The 26,647-nt window shown below is 40.3% G+C and overlaps 1 protein-coding gene across 5 annotated transcripts in view; it reads left to right on the forward strand.

Moving 5' to 3' along the window:
• The window catches only part of MTMR14 (myotubularin related protein 14), a 111,699-nt gene that overhangs the window by 53,024 nt on the left and 32,028 nt on the right, over positions 1-26,647 (forward strand). For 4 of the 5 annotated variants that reach the window (XM_058167609.1, XM_058167611.1, XM_058167612.1 and 1 more), the window contains exons 15-17: positions 443-492; positions 3,277-3,409; positions 10,462-10,638. In XM_058167609.1, the coding sequence (XP_058023592.1) occupies positions 443-492; positions 3,277-3,409; positions 10,462-10,638 (360 nt within the window). The remainder of the gene's footprint in view (positions 1-442; positions 493-3,276; positions 3,410-10,461; positions 10,639-26,647) is intronic. The other variant, XM_058167610.1, reaches the window with a different exon arrangement.

Raw genomic sequence — 26,647 nt, forward strand, 5'->3', positions numbered from 1 at the left:
AGATTTGGCATGTTGTGTAAACCCATCCATGAAATTACTTGCATAATGGAGAGAAAGTTGGTTCCTCAACCTCAGCCATAATTTAGAAGATCATGTGACTGCAACTATTCTAAGATGAATTTTTTTCTGCTATTTCAGGATATGGATCTGGTGGGTTCTTGGTGCTTTCTGAGCTTGGTTGTTTTTTTAATTGCAAATGCTTCAAGTTACTCAGCTAACTAACAACATCAATGCAACTTTCATTACCCAGAAAAAAACCCCATCTTCCTTACACTGATATTATTTATCTGAGTAATAAAAACATCTGTAAGATATAAAGCAAGCTCTGAGAGCCCTAAGAGCCCAACGGTTCAACCCTGCGCTACATATCTTTTCTGCAGTAGGATATGGAGCTGTTTGAATGTGCCCTTCCCATTTCCTAACTTTTTTCTTTCTGTCCCAGAAGGAAGAGTCTGCCACCTGGATTCACTCTGGAAGAAATCTGTATGCTAAGTGAGTTTCTCTTTCTATTTTTACACAAGGCCCTTAATCTGAGCTGGGACTCTCCATTTTCTCAGTTTTTGAGATGGTAACTCTTGATTCTTCTGAAGGATTTAGGAAAGCTATGAAGGACACATGGAATTGGTAAAGTCAGCTGATCACAGTTTGGTCCATCAAAATCTAGAGAAAGTAGCCACTAGCAGATAGTACAGAATATAGAGTTAAAAAGCAGAACCTACCACACAATAGGGACGCGGTGGCTCAGTGGCTAAGGTGCTGACCTTGTTGATCGAAAGGTCGGCAGTTCAAAGGTTCGAATCCTTAGTGCCGTGTAACAGGCTGAGCTCCTGTTACTTGTCCCAGTTTCTGCCAATCAAGCAGTTCGAAAGCACATAAAAAATGCAACTAGAAAAAATAGGGATGACCTTTGGTGGGAAGGTAACAGCGCTCCATGCGCCTTTGGCGTTGAGTCATGCCGGCCACATGACCATGGAAACGTCTTCGGACAGCGCTGGCTCTTTGGCTTTGAAAGAGAGATGAGCGTTTCAGCTCTTTAGTGTCCCCACAGCCCTCCCCTTCCTTCCTGTGTCCTTCCATGTATTTGTGTCATTCCAGATGTTCTGTTCCTCCCAAAAGCCAGTCTTCTGTGACCTTTGAGCATACTCAGCCTGAAGTGCACTCTATCGGATAGAGTTTTGTGGAAGCTTCCCCTGTTGATCTTCCTGTTTGTGGATGAGCAATTCTGGCTAGATAATACTGATACATTGCTCTGAACATCAGAAAATGCAAGAAAGTTAACACAGTTGCATTTTCAATAGGGATTTTAATGATGGTCTGTTTCAGCGGAGGGCCATATTTACACCCTGAAGGATTTTTAAAAAAAAAAAAATATTTTTTTGAATTTATATCCCGCCCTTCTCCAAAGACTCAGGGCGGCTTACAATGTATTAAGCAATAGTCTTTGTCCATTTGTATATTATATACAAAGTCAACTTAATTGCCCCCAACAATCTGGGTCCTCATTTTACCTACCTTATAAAGGATGGAAGGCTGAGTCAACTTTGGGCCTGGTGGGACTTGAACTTGCAGTAATTGCAAGCAGCTGTGTTAATAACAGTCAGACTTAGTCCGTTGAGCCACCAGAGGCCCTAAGGATTAACGGGTTGTTGATTCTCTGAGGAGTAGTGAGCTTTTAAATCCCCAGTCTCTTATTACTTTGTCTGGAAAGTGTTACGCTGCTACAAAATATGACAAACACCCAGTCTGAGTTCCCAAAGACTACCATCGTTCACCACACACACCATTGTCCCATATCCATCCCTTTGGGGACAGGTGAAGATAATGACTCTGGAAAACTGCAGGAGCCAGACCGATGACTTCCAATGGGAGGGGAATGGGATAATAAGTCAGTGTGCCTTCCAATATCTCAGAAACATTGATACAAAATAAGAACAATAATGTCAATGTGCCTCTTCTGTCCAAGATGTATTTCTTGAACAGTTTTTGTTGTGCAGGACCGGAGAGTTGTGACTGCCTTCTGGCCACTAGCTTTTTCAACTCCTGCTTCTATTTCTAGCTGTCTCTGGAAGGGGTAGAAGATGGGTAAGAGGCAGAGGGCTGCTGGTCTTAGCATGGACTCTTCCCAGCCTTGGTCTTGCCATCTCCAGCCAGCACCAGTTGGCAGATCTTGTCCACTGAACATGACATGATCACTTTTCTGGAGAAGCCTTGTGCTGGGTTCCGCAGATGGCACTGCTCAATTTTGAAACGCATCGCTTAGCTGTCATCTTGACTATCTCCAGCAATTAAAATAAATAGCGTAGGAGTCCTTTTAATTCTGCTTGCTTTCTTTAACCACTTCTAAAAAAGAGTCTATTTCTGGACATTCCAAATTTAGGATATTGTATACTCTGGCAAGAAAAGCCAATTTCTATGCACATAAAATAGCCATAACTTGGTCATGAATATTCTAATTGATACAGGGACACAAGTTATGCAAAACACATTCGTTTCCATTTATGCTGTTGAAATCTTACATCTACCTTCTCTCTCCCCTTGCCAAAAAACTCCCACAACTCTGATTTTTTAAGGTAATTGCCTGCCCACCCTTCAAGCTTGCCTCTGAAGTTTAAATCTGGGTTTGTTTTCTTTTTTTTAAAATATAGAATGGAGGATTAATGTTTTTTTAAAAAAACCTTAATCCTCCATTGTACATTTTTGTACTCACTTATGTACTTTCATGTGAAATCTAGTGAAATAACTATTATATAGAGGGGATAGAACAGGCTCAGTTACAGACACTCATAGATGTATTGTGTGTAAAAACAAATTGCACTTAACACTCGGTGTCTAGTGCAATACAGGTAGTCCTTGCTTAACAACCACTTGTTTACTGACCATTCCAAGCTATGATGGTGTTAAATGAGTGGAATTTAACAACTACTTGTTTTTGATTTAGCAGGTTGTATGACTCCAGCAAGTTTCATTTTATTCCAGTAAACATCCTTAAACAAGACATGATTTACTGTGATCTTACAAAAGCATTATTTTGCTGCTGGTGCTATTGAGAAAAATTAGAGCCAGAATATATCTTGGCGTTCTATTTCCAGATACCCACCTGCAGAACTTGAACTAGTCTGCAGTATGAGCAGTTTCTCTCTGTCATCTATGAATTCATGCTTGGCTTTTTTCTCTTTGGAAATGTGTTAATGAGGACCTTAGGACTTCATCATTCTCCAGGTGGGTATGGACATCATATCAATTCACTCCTACTCGGGATGCTTTTGTGTGTTACAGAGCAGAGGGACCGGGGCAGCACCACCAGTCTGAGCAGTGACTTTTCTCTTATGATGGAGAATTCACCTGGAGCTGCAGGGAGTTTCACTTACGACGCTGTGGAGTTGATGCTAACAGGACCTCAAGCTTCTTGGTCAGCACCTATATACAAACTTTCTACTGTGGGAAATCTGTATGTTCTGAAGATGAATGACTCTATACATTGACCAGGAAAGCAGAATGGCGAAAATCTGGGAATTTTTTCAGCAACCTAATTTAGCAGAGGGAGATGGAAAGAGAGAATACTTTCTTGCCCCCCTCCCCCCTCCTCCCCGTGTGGGTGTTGCTGCTAAATAATAACATTGTACAAATCTCTTCATTATTACATGTCTTTATAATGACCACTTTTCATTATGTGTAGGTGAATTATTAATTTAATGGGCATGAGCACTGGTGGCGCAGTGGTTAGGATGCAGTATTGCAGGTTAACTCTGCCCATAGTCTGGAGTTTGACCCGGATGGGCTCGAGGTTGACTCAGCCTTCCATCCTTCTGAAGTCAGTAAAATAGGACCCAGATTGTTGAGGGCAACAACATGTTGACACTGTGAAATGCTCAGAGAGTGCTGTAAATACTACAGGGTAAGTATATAAGTCTAAGTCCTATTGTTAAGTTGTTTCCACACAATGAAGGGCAGACCAGATACAGCTGAGAAGCATCTCTTCTTAACAGTCTGATCCAGGCATAATGGGTGAAAATTGCTAGCACGGTTTTGTGCTAGTTTGTGAGAGCAAATCATGGAAAATGTAGTGTAAGTTGGTGAAATAATCTTTCAATGAGGAACTCCCGAATCTCTTTCCAAAACCATCTTCAGGCTCGGCTCATTTGCATCATTGCTTTGTTTATTGTGCCCTGTGAGCTCTTCCAAAATATTAAGCATGGCTGTCGGCCACCAAAAAAAAATAAAAAAAAATCCATTCACAATCTAATCGATCATTCAGTGCTCCAAGGCACCCATTGGTTTTCATCAAGGAGGCTCCTGTTTTGTATGATCCCAAACCTTCATTTAAGGCTGGGGAGACCTTTGGGGCTGAAAGTGGTTCTCCTGAAACCCCCCCTCCCCTCCATGTTCATTTGATAGTCTTGCAGTCAGATCTATGGCATGGCCAGGCAGAGATTCCTCACTGTCCTTGGAGAATGGATGCCGGTGAGGGTAGTCAGTGCTGAGCTTGAAGTTCTCACAGCCATAGTGAAGCAGCTTCCCAGTAGTTCTTTGCAGAAATACGTCTTCAATCTGCAAATAGAATAGAATTCTTTATTGGCCAAGTGTGATTGGACACACAAGGAATTTGTCTTTGGTGCATACGCTCTCAGTGTACATAAGGAGAATAAAATACATTCATCAAGAATAAAAAGGTACAACACTTAGTCAAGGTTACTAATAAGCTATCAAATCGTACTAGGAAACAAATAAAAACAATATAAATTGAAACAAATAAAAACAATATAAATCTTTCGATACAAGCAACATGGTTATAGTAAAAAGTGGGAAGAGATAGATATTAGTAAGGAAGAGATGAATAATAGTAATACAGTCTTAATAAATAGTTTGACAGTGTTGTGGGAATTAGTCGTTAAGCAGAGTGATTGCGTTCGGGAAGAAACTTCTTGTGTCTAGTTTTTTCTAGTGTGCGGTGTTCTGTAGCGTCATTTTGAGGGTAGGAGTTGAAACAGTTTATGTCCAGGATGTGAGGGGTCTGTAAATATTTTCACAGCCCTCTTTTTGACTCCTGCAGTATACAGGTCCTCAATGGAAGGCAGGTTGGTAGCAATTGTTTTTTCTGCAGTTCTAATTATCCTCCGAAGTCTGTGTCTGTCTTGTTGGGTTGCAGAACCAAACCAGACAGTTATAGAGGTGCAGATGACAGACTCAATAATTCCTCTGTAGAACCGAATCAGCAGCTGTATATTTGCCCAGGCATAATATACAGCACAACTGCACAATGTTGCGCAGTATACCTGGCTGAAATAAGTATTTTCCAGTTCCATTTTGGGGTTCTGTTCCCCACCTTTCTTTGGCTGGACTTTGGAGCCCTTTTAGAGGATCTGGGGAGCCTGCTAGTCCTCTCCCACATGACAGGCAGGAGCAGAGAGGCTGGGGAGTCCAGAACCTTGCTGCAGGCTTTCCCTGTTCCGTTTAATTTTTCTTTCTTCTCCCCAAGCATGTGTGCTAATGATATTTTACTGTGCAATTATTCTGAGCTAAATCTGGGCTGCACTGAGAAGCCAGTGGAAGTCCTCTGGGTAACTGTAAATTCTCAGCTTGCTGGTGTCACACTTTGCCTCTTGAAGCACATAAACGATGTGTCTGTGGCGGAGAAATCTAAATCTTTTCCTGGCAGGGGCATTCTAGAAAGGGCTGCCCTTGCCTATTAGTCTGTCCTGTACCCTATAGATGCTATATGCACATAGAAGTAAGACCTGATGATGAAAACTGAACCAACAGGAGGGCAGGCAAACCATTCAAAGCTGAATGTCGTCGTTTTGTGGTGGACAGCAGGACTGAGCAAAAGAATGGACATTCCATAACCGGAAGAACAAATTATTTTACCAAAGTATATTGTGAGATACTTGTCTAAAGTGACTGCTCTATTTACATTATTTAAGCCTTTGAATCTTGGAGTATCTGGTTCAGATACACAGGTCAACACAGAAACCCTTATTGGGGATGGTCTTTCAAATACTGCATAAATTACTTCAGAGGGGACGTCTTTCAAATACTGCATAAATTACTTCAGAGGGGACGTCTGCAATACTCTTTGGTGCCATGCCTTATTTTTCCATGTACTCCTTGTTTATTTCACCCTATTTCTAGCATATGTACAGTGTCCAGTAAAGGAAGGATTTGCTGGCGAGGAGCTGAAAGAAGAAGTCAGTTTTCTAAGAATATTGAAGAAACAAGTTTAAAATGAAACAAAGGTTAGGGATTATCATGTTATAGGCCCAAGGTTTAAAATTGATAAAAACATCCTTATTTGTCAACCGAAAGGGCATTTTTGAATAGAGTTGTTTTTATTTTGTATATTTCCCCCTTTAAAACAAAAGTGCTGGAATCAAATTCTTAAAATGAAAGTAGAACAGTTTTTTTGAGAGTGGAAACTATCCAGCTGAGGTAAAGGTCATAGTCCTTGATTCAAAATGAAGCTGTCACTTCACAATGATTTAAGTACTTACGCTGTCTGTCTTGTACTGCGAGTTGTCATGAAATTGGGGGGCGGGGGGGGAAATGTCTTAAGCTTGGGCTTCAATGATGATGTCAGCTTGAGTGAGGTGACACAAACTACTGGTGAGAAAAGGAAATCGCCTGTATACAAGGAGACCCATTTTTAAGAGGTATTCCGGGTCTTTCTCCCTCAGCATCCCTTCTAACCAGAACTCGGATGGCTGCACAAATTGGACATGGGGCCTGTTCAGTTTGGAACAGCCTTTTTCCTTTTAATTGCATCTCATCTCTGGCGGCTTGCTTGCTTGAGTGCCGCTAGCTGAGCTACTAAGCACTTCATTAAATCTCAGCCTTGTACCTGCCACAGTCACAAGGAAAGTGAGGGGGAAGAGGGAAGAGATTTTTGAAAGCTTGGGGCTGCTGTTATGTGTTAGAGAAAGAATGGCTGAGGGTTTTCCAAGGAAATCCTGGGGATTGAGGGAGAGTCCTTATTAACATACACAGCCCCAGGTAGTAAATAAGCCAGACTTCTGATAATTGCTTAGCAAGCATCCGGAAATTCAGAGATGCCTGGATGGGGAGCGAAGGAGATAGAAAGGCATGGTAGGGAGGCTGTGGCAGGTTCAGATCCCTTGAGCATCAAAACCTGATTAATACAATTGAAAAGCCACAGCACTTCCTTGATAGCAAGTCTAGTTGAATTGTGTATGGCTTTGCTGGTCCTGAAGCAGAAAGATCCCTGAAGTTCTTTTAGTAATTAGAGCCTCTGGAAGGAAGTTGACCGTGTGGAATGGATACAGCCCATTTCCAGGTTGGTGTTGTGACCCAGGCCCAAGTAGGTAGTAGTAAACTCAGTCAGTTTAAAAACAAACAAACTTTATTAGAACAGCTGAAAGTTAACTCATTCTCAGCGTAGTCCAAACTAAATCAAAGCAAATTCTTCCCAACACAGTTCCTCAGTCTTATCACCAACCTTGGTCTTAATTAGGCAAACTGCCAAAGGCCTTTCTTGGCAAAAGTTCAAAAGCAGAAGACTCCGATAAGAAACAAGTGCAGCAAGGCAAAGCTATCAACATTGTTTTCCGGCAACGAGGCCATATGCCGTTGCTGGTCTTTTAAGCCTTATGGGAGGGGCCAATCATCTCTTGGCCCTACTCCCGAGTTGTCCTCTTTGCTTTAGCTGCTCTTGCTTTCTGACAGCTCTTCTCATGCGCGCATTAGGAACAGGCGCCTCCTGTTCCTCTGCCTCACTACCATCAGCCTCTGGAGGCTGCACATTACTCCCCAATGGCCCTGGCCCCACTTCTGCCTCCAATGCAGAGCCCTCATCCGGGCCTTCCCCAGCCTCCAGGACTGATCCATGATCTTCCTCAGCCTCATCGCTGTCTGACTTCGTTGCCAGCTCCGCAGGCTGCTGGTGGACCACAACAGTTGGTCTAAGCCAGGGCTGTCAAATCCCGGTCTGTGGGCCGGATGTGTCAAGCGCAAACCACACCCACCCCAGCTCCGCAAAGGCAAAAACCATTGCAATATGTCACATGACAGCAATGTGACGTGGCAAGTTTGACACCCGTGGTCTAAGCCACATAAAGACTGTTCCCTTTTATCTGTCTGTCATGCTAATGAATATCTAAGCAGGTCTGCCTAAAAACATGTACAGGTCGTCCTTGACTTACAATAATTCACTTAGTGACTGTTCAAAGTTACAGCGGCACTGAAACCTTGACTTATGACACTTGTGATCATTGTAGCATCCCCATGATCACATGTTTTACATTACGATGCTTGACAACTTGACTCACTTTTATGACCGTTGCAGTATCTCAGCGTCGTGTGATCACCTTTTACAACCTTCTGACAGGCAGGGTCAATGGGGAAACCAGATTCACAGAACAACCGTGTTACCAGTTTAACAACGGCATTGATTCACTTAACAAATGTGGCAAGAAAAGTCACAAAACGGAGCAACCCCACCTCGCTTAACAAATTTCTCATTGAGCAACATACATTTTGGGCTCGACTGTGGTCGTAAGTTGAGGACTACCTGTGTTGTTTTATCAAATTTGTTCACGTACCTTTCCAAAATGGGAGATTTTTGAAGGACTTTCCCTCAGTTTGTATAATAGAGAGGGAAGAGAGACAGAAAGAAGCTTCTGGATATGGCACGGAGGAGTTTAAATGACGGAAGTGACAAATTACAGAAGAGGCCATGCAGATGTAGAGGGTATAGGGATGTTTCCTGTGGATATTCAGGAAACTCAATTCTGTCAAGAGCTGGATTAACGAATCAACTTGCACGACTCACTAGACTTTGCTAGGAAGCATGAACTATGAATTCCAATAACAGAAGAAGCCTAGTTATCTTGGAATAAGACTGTTAAGTCGCCACGATGTAAAAAAGATGCTGAGACTCTAGAAAGAGTGCAGAGAAGAGCAACAAAGATGATTAGGGGACTGGAGGCTAAAACATATGAAGAACAGTTGCAGGAACTGGGTATGTCTAGTTTAATGAAAAGAAGGACTAGGGGAGACATGATAGCAGCCTTCCAATATCTCAGGGGCTGCCACAAAGAGGGAGTCAAGCTATTCTCCAAAGCACCTGAGGGTAGGACAATGGGTGGAAGCTAATCAAGGAGAGAAGCAACTTAGAACTAAGGAGAAATTTCCTGACAGTTAGAACAATTAATAAGTGGAACAACTTGCCTGCAGAAGTTGTGAATGCTCCAACACTGGAAATGTTTAAGAAAATGTTGGATAACCATTTGTCTAAAGTGGTGTAGGGTTTCCTGGCTGAGCAGGGAATTGGACTAGAAGACCTCCAAGCAGGGGTGAAATCTAAAAATTTTCCCTATGGGTTCTGTGGGTGTGGCTTAATTGGGTGTGGCTTGCTGGTCAGGTGACTGAATGAGCATGGTCAATAATAATAAATAATAAAAATAATAAAGTATACAAAACTTGGGAGGCACCGGTTTACCTTCTTTAAAAATAGAGGTCCCGGTCTACCAGTTGCCTTTTACTGAGAGGTCCCGGTCTACCAAGTGCCTTTTTTGGGCAGGCACCGGTCTACCTTCTTTAAAAATAGAGGCACTGGGCTACTAGCTGCCTACAGCGCTGATCATCTGTAGTGCGACCCTTTGAAGTGCCGCGGCAGTCATTTAAGGCCGTTTGCAGCTATGTCACCACCAAGTGCTTCAGGGACAGAGAAGAGGAACAGCGAGGCATGGGCAGTGGGGGGGGGCAGGGATTTTTGCTACCGGTTCTCCGAACTATCTGCCCCCATCGCTACCAGATCGCGCGATCCGGTCTGAACCGGGAGCATTTCACCCCTGCCTCCAAGGTCCCTTCCAACTCTGATATTATTATTATTAAGTGTGCAAGTGTTTGAAAACTTGTACAGGACTCTAAATTGTTGATGGAACATCAAAAGTAATACTGTGAATGACAAAATCTGCTCTTGCCCCATTTGTGAGGTAACTTAGAGAAATAGTTATCTGAGGCTTGACTTTCCCATTGATAATATTGGGACTGTCTTAATATGAAACCTCTGAATATTGAACAAAACGATGGTAGGAATACTGTGTCAGACAGTTACATATTTATTTTGGAGGCCTTCTGGCTATGAATAATTTTTAAGTTCTTAATTGTGATTTGTATGTTAAGAATCCTCCTATTCTATTGCTGGCAGATCTTTAATTATTAGATTGGCTGCCTGTTTTTCTATACTACATGTTTAAAACAGGTTAGTAACTTTAACTTTGTTGCTTCCAGTCTGTTACTAAATTTCAGGAAAAAAATTCTCTCAACACTAATTTCATTTGGAAATAATTCTGAAGTCCGGAGGAATAACACCTTAACTTTTATAAGTTTATAAAGTGGAAAAGCCATGCCTAGGAACTCCACTGGTATAAAGGCCGAGTCAGACCCATCTGAGTAAAGTTCCCCCAATGGATTAGACATCAAATTAATAACGTTGTGCCTTTGCAGGAGGAAAAACTGTGCATCGTCCCCTCAGGCTGTCCTGTGGAATCGGACACAGCAACCTGAAGACAGGCTGCCCGTCCAGGGCACACTTGATGCAAGGTCCTCCAGCTCCTCTTCTTCCAATCATTCGGAGAATTTCTCAAGACTAGGCAGCAGTCCGCTCGAAGTCCCTAAGACCAGGTGAGAGGCAGTTCATTCCTGTCAATTTTTGGGAAGGGGAGGATGGGGCTCGGGCGTTGCTAGCAAGTACAGGTTTGAGCAGGGCTCCTCCTGGGAACAGAGGAAATCCCTGATCCCTATTGTGGGGGGGTGGGGGTGGAGGAAATCTCTATGTTTGGGAAAAATCTGGTCAGGTAGACGCATGCAATTGGTTTGCAGAGAATCTTCTGGAAGCGTCTCAAATAACTTTCTAGAAAAAGCAGCGTGAGCTTTTTTGCCTCCTGCAGTAGAAAAGTGTAATTACAGTAGCAATTTAGTGCTTTTCAGCTACACCTGGCTTCTGCCACCTGAGAGGCTTGTTTTTGCTGCCATAAATAGAGACTTGGCTGACACAGGGAAAGTGGAGATAAGGCTGTAAATTTAATGGTTGGCGTCCAGAGTCTGGAGGTTTGGAGAGTGTCACCATATCAGAGGAACAAAGAGCCGTAATGAACTGAATCTGGGACAGATTCAGAAGGTTCAGCTTGGTTCTTTTCCGGTTCTGATGATTTTATGTCTGCAATTTATAGGCTTGTGTCCATGGCTTTCTGGTTGGAAAAAAAGATATAGTCATCAAAATGAAACAACGCTGAGATTTTTAGGATGCAAAATTTCATATCCAGATTTCAAGGGACATGCGGAAATGCTTATGGAGCATTAATGCAAACACAGACATCTTAAGGAGCTTGCAGAAAGGTAGCATGCGTGTATATGAGGTCCTTCTTGGACCTCTAAGAAGGATGCGCAGTGGATTTATATAACTGGGAGAGGACACGTACATGTGGAAATGTATCACTAGAATTGCGATTTAAAGGCTGATGGGAAGGGAAAGAACACCCCATCCATCTAAGCGGATGCAGTTCAGCAGCACAAGCCTAGTTTGACTATAATACAGGTAAAATGGAAATGCAAATTTGATGAGGATTTTGCCTTTTAGGCCAGGTAAGTCTTCTGCTGTAATTCTTGTTGGTCACAATCTTCAACCTATCAAAGATGTATTTAAAATACCGGAGCGGAGTTCAGTTTTGTCAAAGGAGAAGCTAAAATTACACAGTATTTGCTGTACTTGTAATAAACCTTGATCCTAGGCAAAAATGACAGCAGGCCAAGCCAAAATGAAAACATGCTCAGGTTGTTTTCATTTGAAAAGAAAGATTTTGGGGCAGATCCTAAGCAGGATTTTCTTCTTGAGACTAGTTCTCCATCTAGGGGCCTATTGAACTACAGACGTGTGTCCCAGACTCCCCCTCCCCAAATAGATATGCATTTGGCTGGTTTGGGTTCAAATGTTCAAATGTTGTGTCCTGTTTTATGTGTCACAGTTTGGTATTAAGGTTTCTACTCTAGCTTGACTTGTTTATTGTCTAGAAACTTGGTGTAATAAATAAACATTGAATGCTTTCAGATCCTTTATTTTTTTTAAAAAAACTTTCGTCTTCTGTCCAAGAGGAAAAACAAAGCCTGGATGCTTGTATTCCACTAGTAACTGTTTAACAGGACTGTGGAGTGGGGGTCGGCTTGTAAGACAAGCATGTTTCTAAAGTCTAAATCAATATTTCTCCACCGTGGCCATTTGATGATGTGTGGACTTCAACTCCCAGAATTCTGGGAGGCTGGGGAATTTTGGGAGTTGAAGTCAGCTGTGAAAAAGGAGTAAAAAAAACCAAAACCTGGCTGGCTTTGATCCCATCTCCCACCAGAAGAAGTCTCTTCTGTTACATGGGCAGAGTGGCAGACTAGGCATGGCTGTCTGTTTCTGAAGGGTGGAGTGAAGTTTAATTGAAGCCAAAGAAACATATTGCCAGTTAAGCTGGCAGGCATATGCATTCCTGCGCTCCAGTTGCCCGAAGCCGTGAATGAGTGAAATTAAAAGGCATCACTCAGTACTGCCCTGTTGGGAGTTGTCTGTCTTCCTACGGTAATTGCAGCAAGACTGCTGGGTCGTTCCTATTTGGGTTTTCTGTTCAGCTGCGGTGAAAAGAAATGCTTTAAAAAATAAATAAATACAGGTAGTCCTCAACTTACCGCCATAATTGAGCCTGCCAGTTAAAGTTGTGTCTTGACGGTCATAAAGTAGGTCGCTCATGTGACTCGTCCGATTTTACGATCTTTTGGTGGCGTTCGTTAAACAAACCCTTTTTAAATGCTGTTTTGGGGGAAAAACGTAATAAATCACGGTCATGTGACTACAGGATGCTGGAAACAGCCATAATTGTGGACTGGTTGCCAAGAATTCGAAATGCAATCATGTGATGCAATCAGGTTGTCATAACTTCAGAACCAGTTCATAAGTACCTTTGGGGAGAGGGGAGAATGTCATAACTTCAAAAAAAAATTTTTATTTTTTTTTGGAATTTATATCCCGCCCTTCTCCGAAGACTCAGGGCGGCTTACATTGTGTTAAGCAATAGTCTTCATCCATTTGTATATTATATACAAAGTCAACTTTTATTGCCCCCAACAATCTGGGTCCTCATTTTACCTATCTTATAAGGCTGAGTCAACCTTGGGCCTGGTGGGGCTTGAACCTGCAGTAATTGCAAGCAGCTGTTTTAATAATAGACTGCTTAGTCTGTTGAGCCACCAGAGGCCCTTAATGGTCATTAAGTGACCAGTCGTAAGTGGAGGACCACCTGTAACAATTTGTCTGCTACCCTACCTACCTAACCAACATGGCCCATGGTAGAAGAATAAAATGAGACATAATAGCTTATGTATCCACAAATATACAACTAATTAATTTGTATCTTGGTTGCATGAAGAATTTTTGTACTGTGAGGAGCTGTCCATGGTATTTTCCCCCTCCTGCATTGAGATGCACTTCGTGGCTTTCTTTGGTTTTAAGTAAGATCTAAAGTGATCTTGCACTTCGTGGCCTATCTGGATTTTTTTTATTTTATTTTGTGTGTTGTTCACAATGCTGTACAAGCTGCTTGAACTCTAAAGCCAGCTTAAATTCTATACTAGTAATATTCTTCAAAGAAGCAATGATGATGCTCAGGAGGGGGTTTGCAATCAGCCGAATTAATTATGTTTAAGACTCACACAAGTGATGAGCAAATTGTTCATGCTGCATCTGGAAGCATTTTTTCAAAAAAAAAAGAAAGAAAGAAAGAAAGAAAAAATTCACAGGCAGTTTTGTGATAATTTTGAGAAAACAGGTAGTCTTTGACTTATGACCACAATTGAGCCCAAAATTTCTACTACTAAATGAGAGAGTTAAATGAGTTTTGCCTTTGCTTCATTTTACAACCTTTTTTGCTGCAGTTATTAAGTGACTCACTGCAATTGTTAAGTTAATAAAACAATTGTAAAGTGAATGTGGCTTCCCCATTGACTTTGCTTGTCAGACGATCACAAAAGGACCCTGCAACTGTCATGAATATGAAGCAGTTGCCAAGCACCTGGATTTTGATCACGGGACAGACCATTGGGGATGCTGCAACAGTCCTAACTCTGAAAAACGGTCGTAAGTCACTTTTTTTCAGTGCTGTTGTAACTTCAAGCGGTCACTAAATGAACTGTTGTAAATCGAGGACTATCTGCATCATTCCAGAAGTTTGGAATGGACCGTTGGATGGAGTGCTGGTGTCTTCTCCACAACTTCACAGAGTTGTATTTTATGCTTCTTATATTCGTCTGTTCTTTAAATGAATTCGTTCCAATCTGAAAAAAAACCTGAAACTTTAGCTTGGCGAAAAAGAATGACAACTCTGTAATTTCATAAATCACTTTTTTCAGTGGTGTTGTAACTTCAAGCAGTCACTAAATGAATTGTTGTAAGTCGAGGGCTATATGAGCTTATTTTCAGTTTTCCATTCTGGTTGTAAAATTATTTTCATCACCATTGAAACTGTGAATGGTGACTAAGTAAGGCAGTCACTAAACAAAAAGTACCTGTATACTTTCTTCTTCCCCATCTCAATCCCTGCTATACCTGGGATTTTTAAGCTTCTGGCTTAATCAAAGAATTTGATTGCAAATTCTTGTTCCTATATTTACCTGCAGCCATTCTGAAGATTCCCAGTATTTTTATATATTGCATTTATACCTTGCTCAAGGATTTCCTCTGATTTTTTTCTCTACTTCAGCCTATGAGTTAGGCTGGACTTGAGGGAGAGTGAATGACTTATTATGGTTCCCAGTTAAGATCTGCAAATCAATGTGCATTTGAATCTGGGTCTCTCTGGAGACAACATCTTTAGTCAATCTACCTGTCAAGTTGGATTCATCAGAATTTGACACTACCACTAGACTAGCTAGAGTCTAGAGTATCTGCGAATTGCTGTAACCTGGGGAAGTCTATTTTATCTCTGAGATAAGCTAATGGCTATTGCTGTAGGCGAGACCTTCTCGTTTGGGGTTTGGGGTGCAAAACTCTTGGATCTGAGCTATTGTGAGCTTGCAATTATACCCTGAGTCAGGTAATACATGCTGTAACGTGTCAGCAAAGTGATTTGCTTGAAAATTTCTACTGACTGGCCCAAGTGGTGTTTGATTGCAGGTTGTATTTTTAGGGTCTGTACTAAGATCCATCTGCCATTCAGTCACTGTTAATAGAGAGAATATTAGGTCTCTGCTGTTTCTAGTTAAATATTTGCACATAGGGAGCCCTTAGCATGTCTGCTGATTACCATATTGCTGCTTACATCAGGCAGATATGGACAACTATCGGTTTTAGGCACCAGGCACTAGAATTTTACCATTAATAATCTGCTGCATGTATACAGTAGTGGCCAAAATTATGGAAACCTTTTGGGAAAACTGTATTTTCTAAAACTAGCTAATAACACCACTTTTTTGGGGGAGTAGTACCATAAAATTATATATCAATGTAAAGATAATTTAATCAAGAATGTAATGCAATAACTTTTATGAAGGATTTGCTATTAGAATCGCAGTTACAATATAAAGAAGAAAAGTGAAACATATAGAAAAAACGAGTTATACTGTACAAAAATTATCACCATGTCAGTTAATACTTAGCTGAGTAACCTTTAGCATGAATTGCAGCCTTACAACGTCTTCCCATGGAGTGAACCAAGTCTTTTAGTTCTGCAGCTGTTATAATGTGAAACCAAGATTGAATGATTGCTTCTATTAACTGGGTTTTATTGCTGGGTCGCTTCTGACTTAACCAGCTTCTTTAGTCGGCTCCATAGCTTTTCAATTGGGTTAAGGTCTGGGCTATTCCCAGGCCATTCAAGCAGTGAAATAGAATTATCTTGAAACTCCAAAAAACCCCTCAAAAATACACTTTTCCCAAAAGGTTGCCACAATTTTGGCCACTACTGTAAACTAATGAATGAAAGTACAGAGGGGGAGAAAAGGAAAAGTTCTTCTTCAATTATGTTGATACAATTTATTTCACCTTTTCTGTTTGACAGAAAAGCTAGCAAGCATCCGTAGCACAAATGCTGAAATCCTGGTTTATTTCTCTCCACAATGTCAGAAATGTATTGTGGAGTTGCTTGTGTAGATTTGTAGGAAATAAATGTTTTTCTGGAAGGCTGAGAATCTTAGGAAATTATATTTTTGTTCCCAAAGTGCACTTTTCACTATTTCCACCTTTGTACAGAACTTCATATGGGCCCATAAATGAGACTGCTCGATATGTTGGCTGCCTGGCTGGTTGGGGAATTCTGGGAGTTGAAGTCCATACCTCTTAATAAAGTTGAAAAACGCTGATTTGGGCCATCCAAGTCTAACCTCCCACTTGGTTCAGGAATCCAAATTGAAATAGCCATCTAGCCTCCACTTGAGTGAGTTCAGGGAAGAGAACTCTTATCATTTCTCTGACTAACTAGTTTAGTAGTTGAACCACTTTTAATGTTAGGATGGTATTTCTGACGTTCATTTGGAATTTGCCTTTCCTTACCTTAAATTAAATCTTTTCAACAGATTTTAAATTTTTAGCACTTTAATCATAACCACTGCCCTTCTTTCAAATTATATTCGTTTCTCTGAATTTTTCATAAAAGGTGCTGCCTAGATTCAGTTCCTGTGGTTTGAGCTAATGAATGCAAAATTGAGTATAATGATATCTTCTCATAGATTGGAAACTGCAGTTTCGTTGATATCATCTCAGGCTACCAAGAAAGGAGAGTACGTGTAGCTCAGGGTTAACATGAGGGGTCCTTGGTATTCCCAGAATTTGGTAGTTGTTATGCAGATGTTTCATTACTCAAAGGGCCTCTGTGGCTCAGACTGCTAAGACAGTCTGTTATTAACAGCAACTGCTTGCAATTACTGCAGGTTCAAGTCCCACCAGGCCCAAGGTTGACTCAGCCTTCCATCCTTTATAAGGTAGGTAAAATGAGGACCTAGATTGTTGGGGGCAATAAGTTGACTTTGTATATAATATACAAATGGATGAAGACTATTACTTGACATAGTGTAAGCCTCCCTGAGTCTTTGGAGAAGGGCGGGATATAAATGCAAATAAAAAAAACAAAAAAAACTAGGTGACATTGTCAGTGCTAGTAAGGAGTAAAGTTTGCTCTCAGTTTATATTCTAGTGGCCAGCCCTGTCAGTGTTAGTCAAGGCAAGCCACTAGAATATAAATTGAGAGCCAACTCTACTCCTTACTAACATTGATGATGTTACCTAGTTTGAGTAATGAAACGTCTACATGAAAACCAGGCTCAGAGAGCACTATGGGATTCCTCATGATCTAAGGCTACATGTACTAAATTTTTGTTTGTTTGTTTGAGCTGTTGATGGCGCAATGATTAGAATGCAGTACTGCAGGCTACTTCCACTGACTGCCGTCTGCCTGCAGGTTGGCAGTTCGATTCTTACCCGCTCAATGTTACCTCAGCTTTCCATCCTTCTGAGGTTGATAAAATGAGGACCCAGATTGTTGGGGGCAATATATTGACTCTGTAAACTGCTTACAGAGGACTGTAAAGCACTGTGAAGCGGTATATAAGTCTTAAGTGTTACTGCTATTGCTATTTATTAGATTTCTTTGCCGCCCATCTCACCTTGAGGCGACTATCTATGTATGGTACTAATTTTATTCTGTATTTATATTTCCAAATTAGACTTCCTAAGGTGGCTGTAGTCTGCCACATTGTATCAACGTCTAGCTTTTATTTCAAGGAACCAGTGCAGTGACGATTCCTTTTTCTTATCAGATTGTATCCTTACACCTGTTCAAAAAATCATGCGCTAAACAACCAAGCTCAGACAGCACCAAGGACTAGTCACCTGATGGATCTTCTTCGTGTGTTAAGAAGGAAAGATTTGTCTGACCTCCTCCACAACTGCCACAGTCCCTGATACGTTTGAAATCTTTGGTTTTAAGATTTAATATCTGAAATGAGTTATTAAATGAAAGGAACTTGCAAGAGAACTCTCTGTGTCCTCCTATGATGATGATGATGTTGTTATCCATTCATCACCAGTTGTGTTCAACTCTTGGCAATTCTGTGGGCCAGGTCTCTCCACATCTTCTAATTTTGCACTGGTTGTGTCCTCTTTAACAAACTCCCAAATTGATACCCTTTGTAACTAAAGTCTGTGCCAATAGGTAGAAAAAATAGCATGTGGAAGACTACAATTCAAACCCAGTATCTGGACTTGGAAGGAGCCAATAACGAGTGATAAAATAAGATTTTCCCTGAGATCTGGATTTTACTGCAAAGTTTGCAAAAAAAAAAAAAGGCTATGGGGTCCTTGGTGCTCTTCCTCCTAGCACTGATGATCTTACCTAGTTAGGTAATGAAATGCCTGCAAGAAAAACAATAAAGCTCAGCAGCAAGGATCCCACAATTCAACCCTGAGCTACAAATATTCTATTGAGATAGCAATAGCAATAACACTTAGACTTAATATCACTTTACAGTGCTTTACAGCCCTCTCTAAGCGGTTTACACAGTCAGCATATTGCCCTCAACAATCTGGGTCCTCGTTTTACCGACCTAGGAAGTATGGAAGGCTGAGTCAACCTTGAGCCTGGTGAGATTTGAACTGCCAAATTGCAGGCGGCCGGCAGTCAGCAGAAGTAGCCTGCAGTATTCCACTCTCACCACTGCGCCACCGCGGCTCGTGTTCAGTGTATATTAGAGAACAAAGGCCCTATAAGGCACCCTAAAGCAGCTTTATATCTTCCCCTACAGAGATTGCTTCCAAAGCTGAACCTCCTATCAGACTAAATCCTTGGCCAAGTCTTGAACTCCCCTTCTTCCACTGCTCCCAAGTTTAGCGTCTTTGTTCAAGTTTCTCTCTCTTTTCCTGACTAGCTAACTTGGCTTGTCTAATCAGGCAGTGGGAGGAATGAAAAAGCAGTTCTCAGAAGCCCCGGTATTTCTTCTTGGCAGAGAAAGTTGGTGCAGTGGAAAGATATGACCTAATTAAACGAAGCCCTTTCTCCGGGACTATAGCTTAAACCTGATCTGCTTGAAAACCCAGAGGATGTTAATGGTTTACCTGCTAGAGAGAAGGACAGCCTTATCACAGCCTGTCTTGCCCTCATTAGCCAGTTTTCCTTTCAGAGGGACTGGTGGGCGGGCTGGCTTCTCTATAGGATGTACAGCGTTTCTGTTTTCCCTTCATTTTGAGTAAGCTTAGTGATCAGAGGAGAAGGCTGCCCTGTTATGAACTGCTTGCTGGTTCAGAAGCAGAAAGCAAAGACTAAGGATACGTTTTTTTCTCAATGGAAGAAAATAAGAAGAGTCCCTCGAGGACTTTCTGCGTTGAGACCAGTGTTCACAATATTATCTTGACGGATGGGGAAGCTGTGACCCGGCCAGATTTGTGAATCACACCAAACTATTAAGGCTGCTGAATAGAAAAAATGGTTGGGGTGAACTTTGGAAACTTGGGTGAAGGTGGGCCAAGTGGGGATTGTGACTTAAATTAAATACAGTGAAAAGGCTACGTAATGGATCCTTAGTGGGGGAGAGGTATTTGTTCTTCCCCAGTGTAGTAATGGCTTCACACAAATGATTTACCGGTAAATGCTGGAAATAATGTCAGTTGAATAGGGTTTTTAAATTTTTTACAAGTTATTTTGGATGAAAGGGACAGGTCCGCTATCTGGCTTGGATATCTGGAAAAATGTTATTTGTTTCTGAAGCCCACTAAACAAAGGCCGGTTAAATTGAACTTCATTGTAACTGAATATATTAGGACAATTTTTTAAAAAATGTCAGCTATATAATGATAGGGTCCAAACTGTCTGTAAATAAATAGGAAAAAAACACTTGGGATCATAATTATCAATGAAAATAGCATCTGGTTAAAAAAAAAGCAAGTGCCATGAATAATTAGGGAAAGTATTGGAAGATCAAGCTGCTAAGATTGTAATGGTGGTATGCAAATATGTGGCATGTCCATATCCGGAACCTTGGATATAGTTCTGGTATTTGTGTTTGAGAAAAGGATATAATAAAGCTGAAAATTATAAGGCTGGAGGGGATCTTGGAGTTCTTGGTAGTTCAACCCTCTGCTCAAGGCAGAAGACTTTATACTATCCCAGTCAAATAGTTGTCCAATATATTCTTGAAATCCAGTGATGGAGCACCCACAACCTCAGGAGCTAATAGATTTACCATCAAGCTATTCCATTGGTGAATTGTTCCAAATTTTCTCCTTAATTTTAAGTTGCATCTCTCTTTGACAAGCTTCCACCCATTGCTTCTTGTCCTGTTCTCTGTGCTTTCGAGAATAAGTTGATTTCCTCTTCTCTATAAGAGCCCCTCAAGTAATCATGTTACCCTTAATCTTTCTTTTTAGGCTAGGCTAGACATACCTAGTGTCAACTCCAAGTAAAAACTCCAAAGCAAGCATCTTTCAAAGTTCTGTTTACTAGGATAGGTAAACTGGTCCAGGTTTTCCTTCAGTAAATCAAAACCCCAGAACCATTGCCTCACTCTACTCCAATCGCCAGTCGTTCCATCTCGAGACAGCCCTCCGACCACTCCTTCTCCAGAGGCAGGATCAGCCTCACCTTGATCGACAAGAAGAATGCTATTATGTCTAAAGACAAACCCTCTACTAAATCTCCCCCTCCTACTTTCCCACAGATGAGAAAATGGCAGCACGGAAGCTTCCGGCCTAGTATGGCTTCCAAAGCTGACACCTAGCTTTCTCAACCGTTCATTGTAGGATTTAACCTCCAGATCCCTTATCAACTTTGTTGCTCTTCTCTGAACTCTTTCTAGGGTCTCAGCTCCTTTTTTTTTTTTTTTGGTATTTATGTGACCAGAACTGGATGCAGTATTCTAAATGTGGCATTTAGTGCATTAAAATTAATTTAGTGCATTAATTAATTAATTAATTAATTAATTAATTAATTTAATTAATTAATTTAGTGCATTTAGTCTTATCGTTTTTTGTGTGATCTTGATGCCATCCCTCTGTTGTTGCAGCCTAAGATCACATAGAAGCAGGCAACCAAAAATGATTTTGTTATGAGAAATGGCTAGAACGTTTGGGATTCTTTAGTTTAGAAAAAGACAAGTGATTGAGATGCATAAAAGATGCATAACGTGAAGAAAGTGGAAAGGGATTTTTTTCCCCCTTCCTTTCTCAAAACACTATGATCATAAGCGATTCAATAGTGCTGATTGGAAAAAGTGTTAGCATGGACCAAAAAAAGTACTCCTTTAAACAGGGAATAATTAATCTGGGATTCATTACTGCATAAAGATGAGCTTCACTTTTAATGTTTTTTTTAAAGATTTGGAGACTTGTATGGGTAGTCAGGTTCTATTAATCTGAAGCCTTAATGTCAATGTACAACATCATTCCAAATATGTGTTCTGACTCAGCCTTAGCAGAAACAAGAAAGAGACTCCTTGTCATGAAAAAAACCCTCTTTATTTATCTCCTGTGAATTAAGGGCATTAAAGTCCAGGCAATAGTCCTTCAAAGAGTTAACTGCAGTAACAGACCTTATCGGATAATTTGCAAGGCCATGAGCTCCCAGCCGCAAAGCTGCAAATTAAGTTTTGGCAAGCAGTCTCTGTGGCCTGAAACATGATGAGCCAAATCTTCAGAAATCCGAACTGTTATCTCCTACAACCACCACTCCCTTTTCCTTCTATTTATTCTCCAGCCAGGGAGGGGCCATTCAGCGTCCACGTGTGCTTTGCTTCCCCGAGTCGACTCCTTGTCCTCCGTTGTTTACCTCTCCTAACAGCTCTGTGCATATGTCCATCTAGAACAGGCCCCAACTGTTCTTCCTCACCACTTATCTCAGCTTCCAAAGCCAGCTGCCTCTTCGGTGGCTGGGAGATGTCAGACAGCCCTGGCTCTATCTCTGTGTCCAACGCAGAGCATCCATCAGAGCCTTCCCCAGACTCCAGAACTGGCCCAAGTTCCTCCCCAACCTCCTCATCGTCCTAGTCTGCCACCAGCTCCACAACAATAAGAGCTGCAGGGAAACAGTAAGCAAGAGAGACGGATGTTTCCATCTTCCACTTGTGAACAGCCGAGGGAAAAGGTTAACCAGAGTAAGAAAAAAGTTGTGATGGGCTTGGCCTGATCAATGTTGTACCTTGATGAACATATCTTTTCTTTTATGTACACTGAGAGCATATGCACCAAGACAAATTCCTTGTGTGTCCAATCACACTTGGCCAATAAAATTCTATTCTATTCTATTCTATTCTATTCTATTCTATTCTATTCTATTCTATTCTATTCTATCCAGTGGGCTCTACCTTCTGTTCTTATATCTTTATGGAGAATTAGGAGAGTGGCAACAGGATGGAACTCTGAAGAAGCTAGGGTCTGAGTGAAAAAGTAGGCACATCTCTAAAAGCAAACATTGCAAAGCTAGAATTCCTTCTCTTGTTTGTGTTGTAGCTGAAAGGAGAAAAGTGATTGTCGAAATATTTGTTGCCGAGCACGATTCTTCCACAAAATTCATATCTTGTAGTCAACTTTCTTCTTCAGAGGGTTGACAAAGAAGGATCAGCTATCTTGGGCTTGATGCTCATCATGGGAGACTCAGTTGTAAAAGTGGAATTAGCAAGGACACCAGGGAACGGGAACGTGTCATGCAGGAGGTCTTGATTTTAAAGAAAATTAAAACTGACTGTGACCGTGTATATTAGACTTAAAGAAAGCAACATTTAATTAACTTGGGGACAATTCTAAATAGGATACCAAAGATAGAAGAAGCTAATGAGAAAAGTTACTCAGGGTGGATGGGAATTCCTAAAGAGCAAATTATTAAAAAATAGAATTGCGGACAATTTCACTAAGGGAAGACAGGATGGCATTGGCTACACGAAAAGCTTAGTGAAAAAGACACTACAGAGAATAGAAAAAGGGGCTAGGTCAGAGTACACACAAGTAGCCTATAATTTTAGATTTGGGGGTCAGAAAAGTGAAACCTCAGAAGGAGCTGTGTTCAGGAGGCTAAAAATAAAGAATCAGTATATCTGCTGCTCGTTGAAAAAGGCAAAATACTAACATAGAGAAAGCAGAGTTACCACTGATAGATTTAGTCTTCTCTAAGAGAAAATCTTTTTTTCCACACCAGGCAGTCGTGAAGAACAAGATTAAGGAACACGACTGAAGCTTGAAATGAAAAGAAGCGTGTCAGAGAATATCTCTTGACTTTAAATGACTTTGAATCTCCAGGACTGGGTTAATTGGATTCTAGTTACAGAAGGAACTATCTGATAATCTAGCCAAACCTTATTTATTACTTTTGAGAAATCCTGAAGAAATGGGGAAATGCCAGATGAACTAATTGGAAGAGAGCAAACATTGTCCCTGTTTTTAAAAAGGGGTAAAAGGAAGATCCAACAAATGACAGATCTGTCTGTTTGACATCAACAACTAGGAAGATTCTAAAGAAGATCATATCATAGAAAATAGAATAAGAATAGAATAAGAATAGAATAGAATAGAATAGAATAGAATAGAATAGAATAGAATAGAATAGAATAGAATTTTTTATTGGCCAAGTGTAATTGGTCACACAAGGAATTTGTCTTTGGTACATTCATCAAGAAATAAGATACAACACTTATTGATAGTCATAGGTTACTAATAAGCAATCAAATCATACTAGGAAACAAATAAAACAGTATAAACCGTAAAGATACAAGCAACATGGTTATAGTCATAAGTAGGAGGAGATAGGTAATAGGAAGGATGATGATGATGATAATAATAATAATAATAATAATAATAATAATAATAATAATAATAATAATAATAATAATAATAATAATAATAATACAGTCTTAGTAAATAGCTTGATAGTGTTGTGGGAATTAGTTGTTTAGCAGAGTGATGGCATTTGGGAAAAAACTGTTCTTGTTTCTAGTTGTTCTGATGTGCAGTGCTCTATAGCATCATTTTGAGGGCAGAAGTTGAAACAGTTTACATTCAGGATGTGAGGGGTCTGTAAATATTTTCACAGCCCTCTTTTTGACTCGTGCGGTATACAGGTCCTCAATGGAAGGCAGGTTGTTAGCAATTGTTTTTTCTGCAGTTCTAATTATCCTCTGAAGTCTGTGTCTGTCTTATTGGGTTGCAGAGCCAAGCCAGAGAGTTATAGAGACATAAAGTTATCGAGATATTATAAAGACATCATAGAGATAGACAGTTATGGACGTTATCATAAAGAGATCAGTAAACTTCTTGCAAAGCAGATTGGTGGTTATCAGAAGTCAACATGGATTTGTCAAGAGGAAATCTTGCCAGATTTATCTTACTTTGTTTTTGATCAAGCAGCTTCCTTAATAGGATGTGGGAATACTGTAATAGCTCTTAACTTTTCCAAAACATTTAATTAAGTACCCATTTCATGCAGATTAGCAAGTTAGCTAAGTATGGGCTAAATGGCATAACAATTAAATAGAAATATATCTGGCTCTAAAATTATGTTCAAGAAGTGCTAATTAGTGATTCCTCATCAAATTGGAGAGAATTATCAAGTGGGATGCTACAAGGATCAGGGCTGGGTCCCCTGCCTTTTAATTATTTTGTTAATTATTTGGATGAAAAGATGGAAGGAATACTTTTTAAAAATAAATTGTGTTGCGTTTAAAATAGCAACAGAAAAAGATATGGAAAAAGGAAAAAGAACATATATATATATACATTATCAAAAATATGTGCTTAGATAAGTGAAAAATAAATAAAGTATATGTTGTTAAAACAATACTTAGAATTCTGTATATAGTTATCTAATACAAACATCATTCAAATTTATTTATTTCCATTACACTTATATGATTATCGTGCTTTTTTAAACCTACTATACTTTGTATAAACAAGTTCCACATTTTCTTATATTTATCCTACAAAATCTATGTCTTTAGGCCATCTGCTGATAGGTAGCAAGTGTAATTTAGTCTTTAATCCATAGAATAAATGGGACCATATATTTATGTTTCCAGTGTCAGAGTATCAGTACAGGTAGCCCTCAATTTTTGATCACAATTGAGTCCAAAATTTATGTTGTGAAAACATAAGCTGGGAAGTGGCTCACCAGGCTAATGCAGCCTGTTATTAACACACAGCTGCCTGCAATTACAATTACTGCAGGCTCGAGTCCCACCAGGCCCAAGGTTGACTCAGCCTTCCATCCTTTATAAGGTAGGTAAAATGAGGACCCAGATTGTTGGGGGCAATAAGTTGACTTTGTATATAAATATACAAATAGGATGAGACTATTGCCTTACACAATGTAAGCCGCCCTGAGTCTTCGGAGAAGGGCGGGATATAAATTCAAAATAAAATAAAAAAAAAAATAAGTGAAAAATTTGTTAAGTGAGTTTTGCCCCATTTTACGACTTTTCTTGCCTCATTTGTTAAGTGAATCACCGCAGTTCTTAAATAAGTACATGGTTGTTAAGTGAATCTGGCTTCCCCATTGTCTTTGCTTGTCAGAAAGTTGTAAAAGGTGAGATCACATGACCCCTGGACACGGCAACCGTCATAAATATGAACCAGTTGTCAAGCATCCAAATAAAAACCATATGACTATGGGGATGCTGCAATGGTCATAAATGTGAAAAACGGTCATAAGTCACTATTTTCAGTGCCATTGTAACTTTGAACGGTCACTAAATGAACTGTTGTAAAGTCAAGGACTACCAGTATTTTAGCTATAGTAAGTATACAAAGAATCTATTTATGTTATCCAGTTGTCAGTTTCCATTAAACCATCTTTCCAATCAGCCTCCATGTTTCCAGTGTCTTTCTCTCAGCTTGGAACTGAACCAGATGGATATTTCTTCCAACAAATCAATGGAACATGTTTGAGATGCCTCTGGCTATGGGTAGGGAGTTGGACTAGAAGACCTCCAAGGTCCCTTCCTGCCCTAGATTCTATTCTATCGACAATAGGGAAGAGGAAACTTGTTTCATTAGTGTTTTTAAATTGTTAATCTTCCTTTGTTCTGTTACAATCCGTTTTTGTATGACTCTATGTGATCTAAATATGCATCTTTGTGATATATAAGCAGATGACTTTTAGAAGTCAAACCATGAAAATATAAAATCCATTAAGAATACAATAATGGGCACAAAATATCTGCTGGGAGGAGGGAGCTGGGGCTCTGAGTTTATGTCTCCCTTAAAAAAAATATTTCTCTTGTAGGGGAAATATTTTTATCCTGCCTTTTTAAATATTTCTCAAAATATTTCATTCTTCTGGAAGGGGGGTGACTTCCCACAGACTGTTCTGTCAGGAAATGTCTCCTTAATTCCATATTGGATGTCTCTTTGATGAGCTTCCACCCATTGCTTCTTGTGTTACCCTGCTTTGTGGTCTAAGTCAACCCTCTCCTTTTTGTGGTTCCGGAAGACAGCTATCATGTCACTCCGATCTTTCTTTTCATTAGGCTAGACGTATCTAGTTCCACCGCTCATTGTACAATTTAGCCTTATCATCTTTGTTGCTCTTCTTTGCACCCTTTCTAGGGCTCAGCATATTTTCTATATCTTGGTGACCAGAACTGGACTCAATATTCCAACTGTGGCCTCAACTAGTGTATTATAAAGCAGTGCTAT

This window comes from Ahaetulla prasina, chromosome 2, assembly GCF_028640845.1.
Source record: "Ahaetulla prasina isolate Xishuangbanna chromosome 2, ASM2864084v1, whole genome shotgun sequence".
Classification (NCBI taxonomy): domain Eukaryota; kingdom Metazoa; phylum Chordata; class Lepidosauria; order Squamata; family Colubridae; genus Ahaetulla; species Ahaetulla prasina.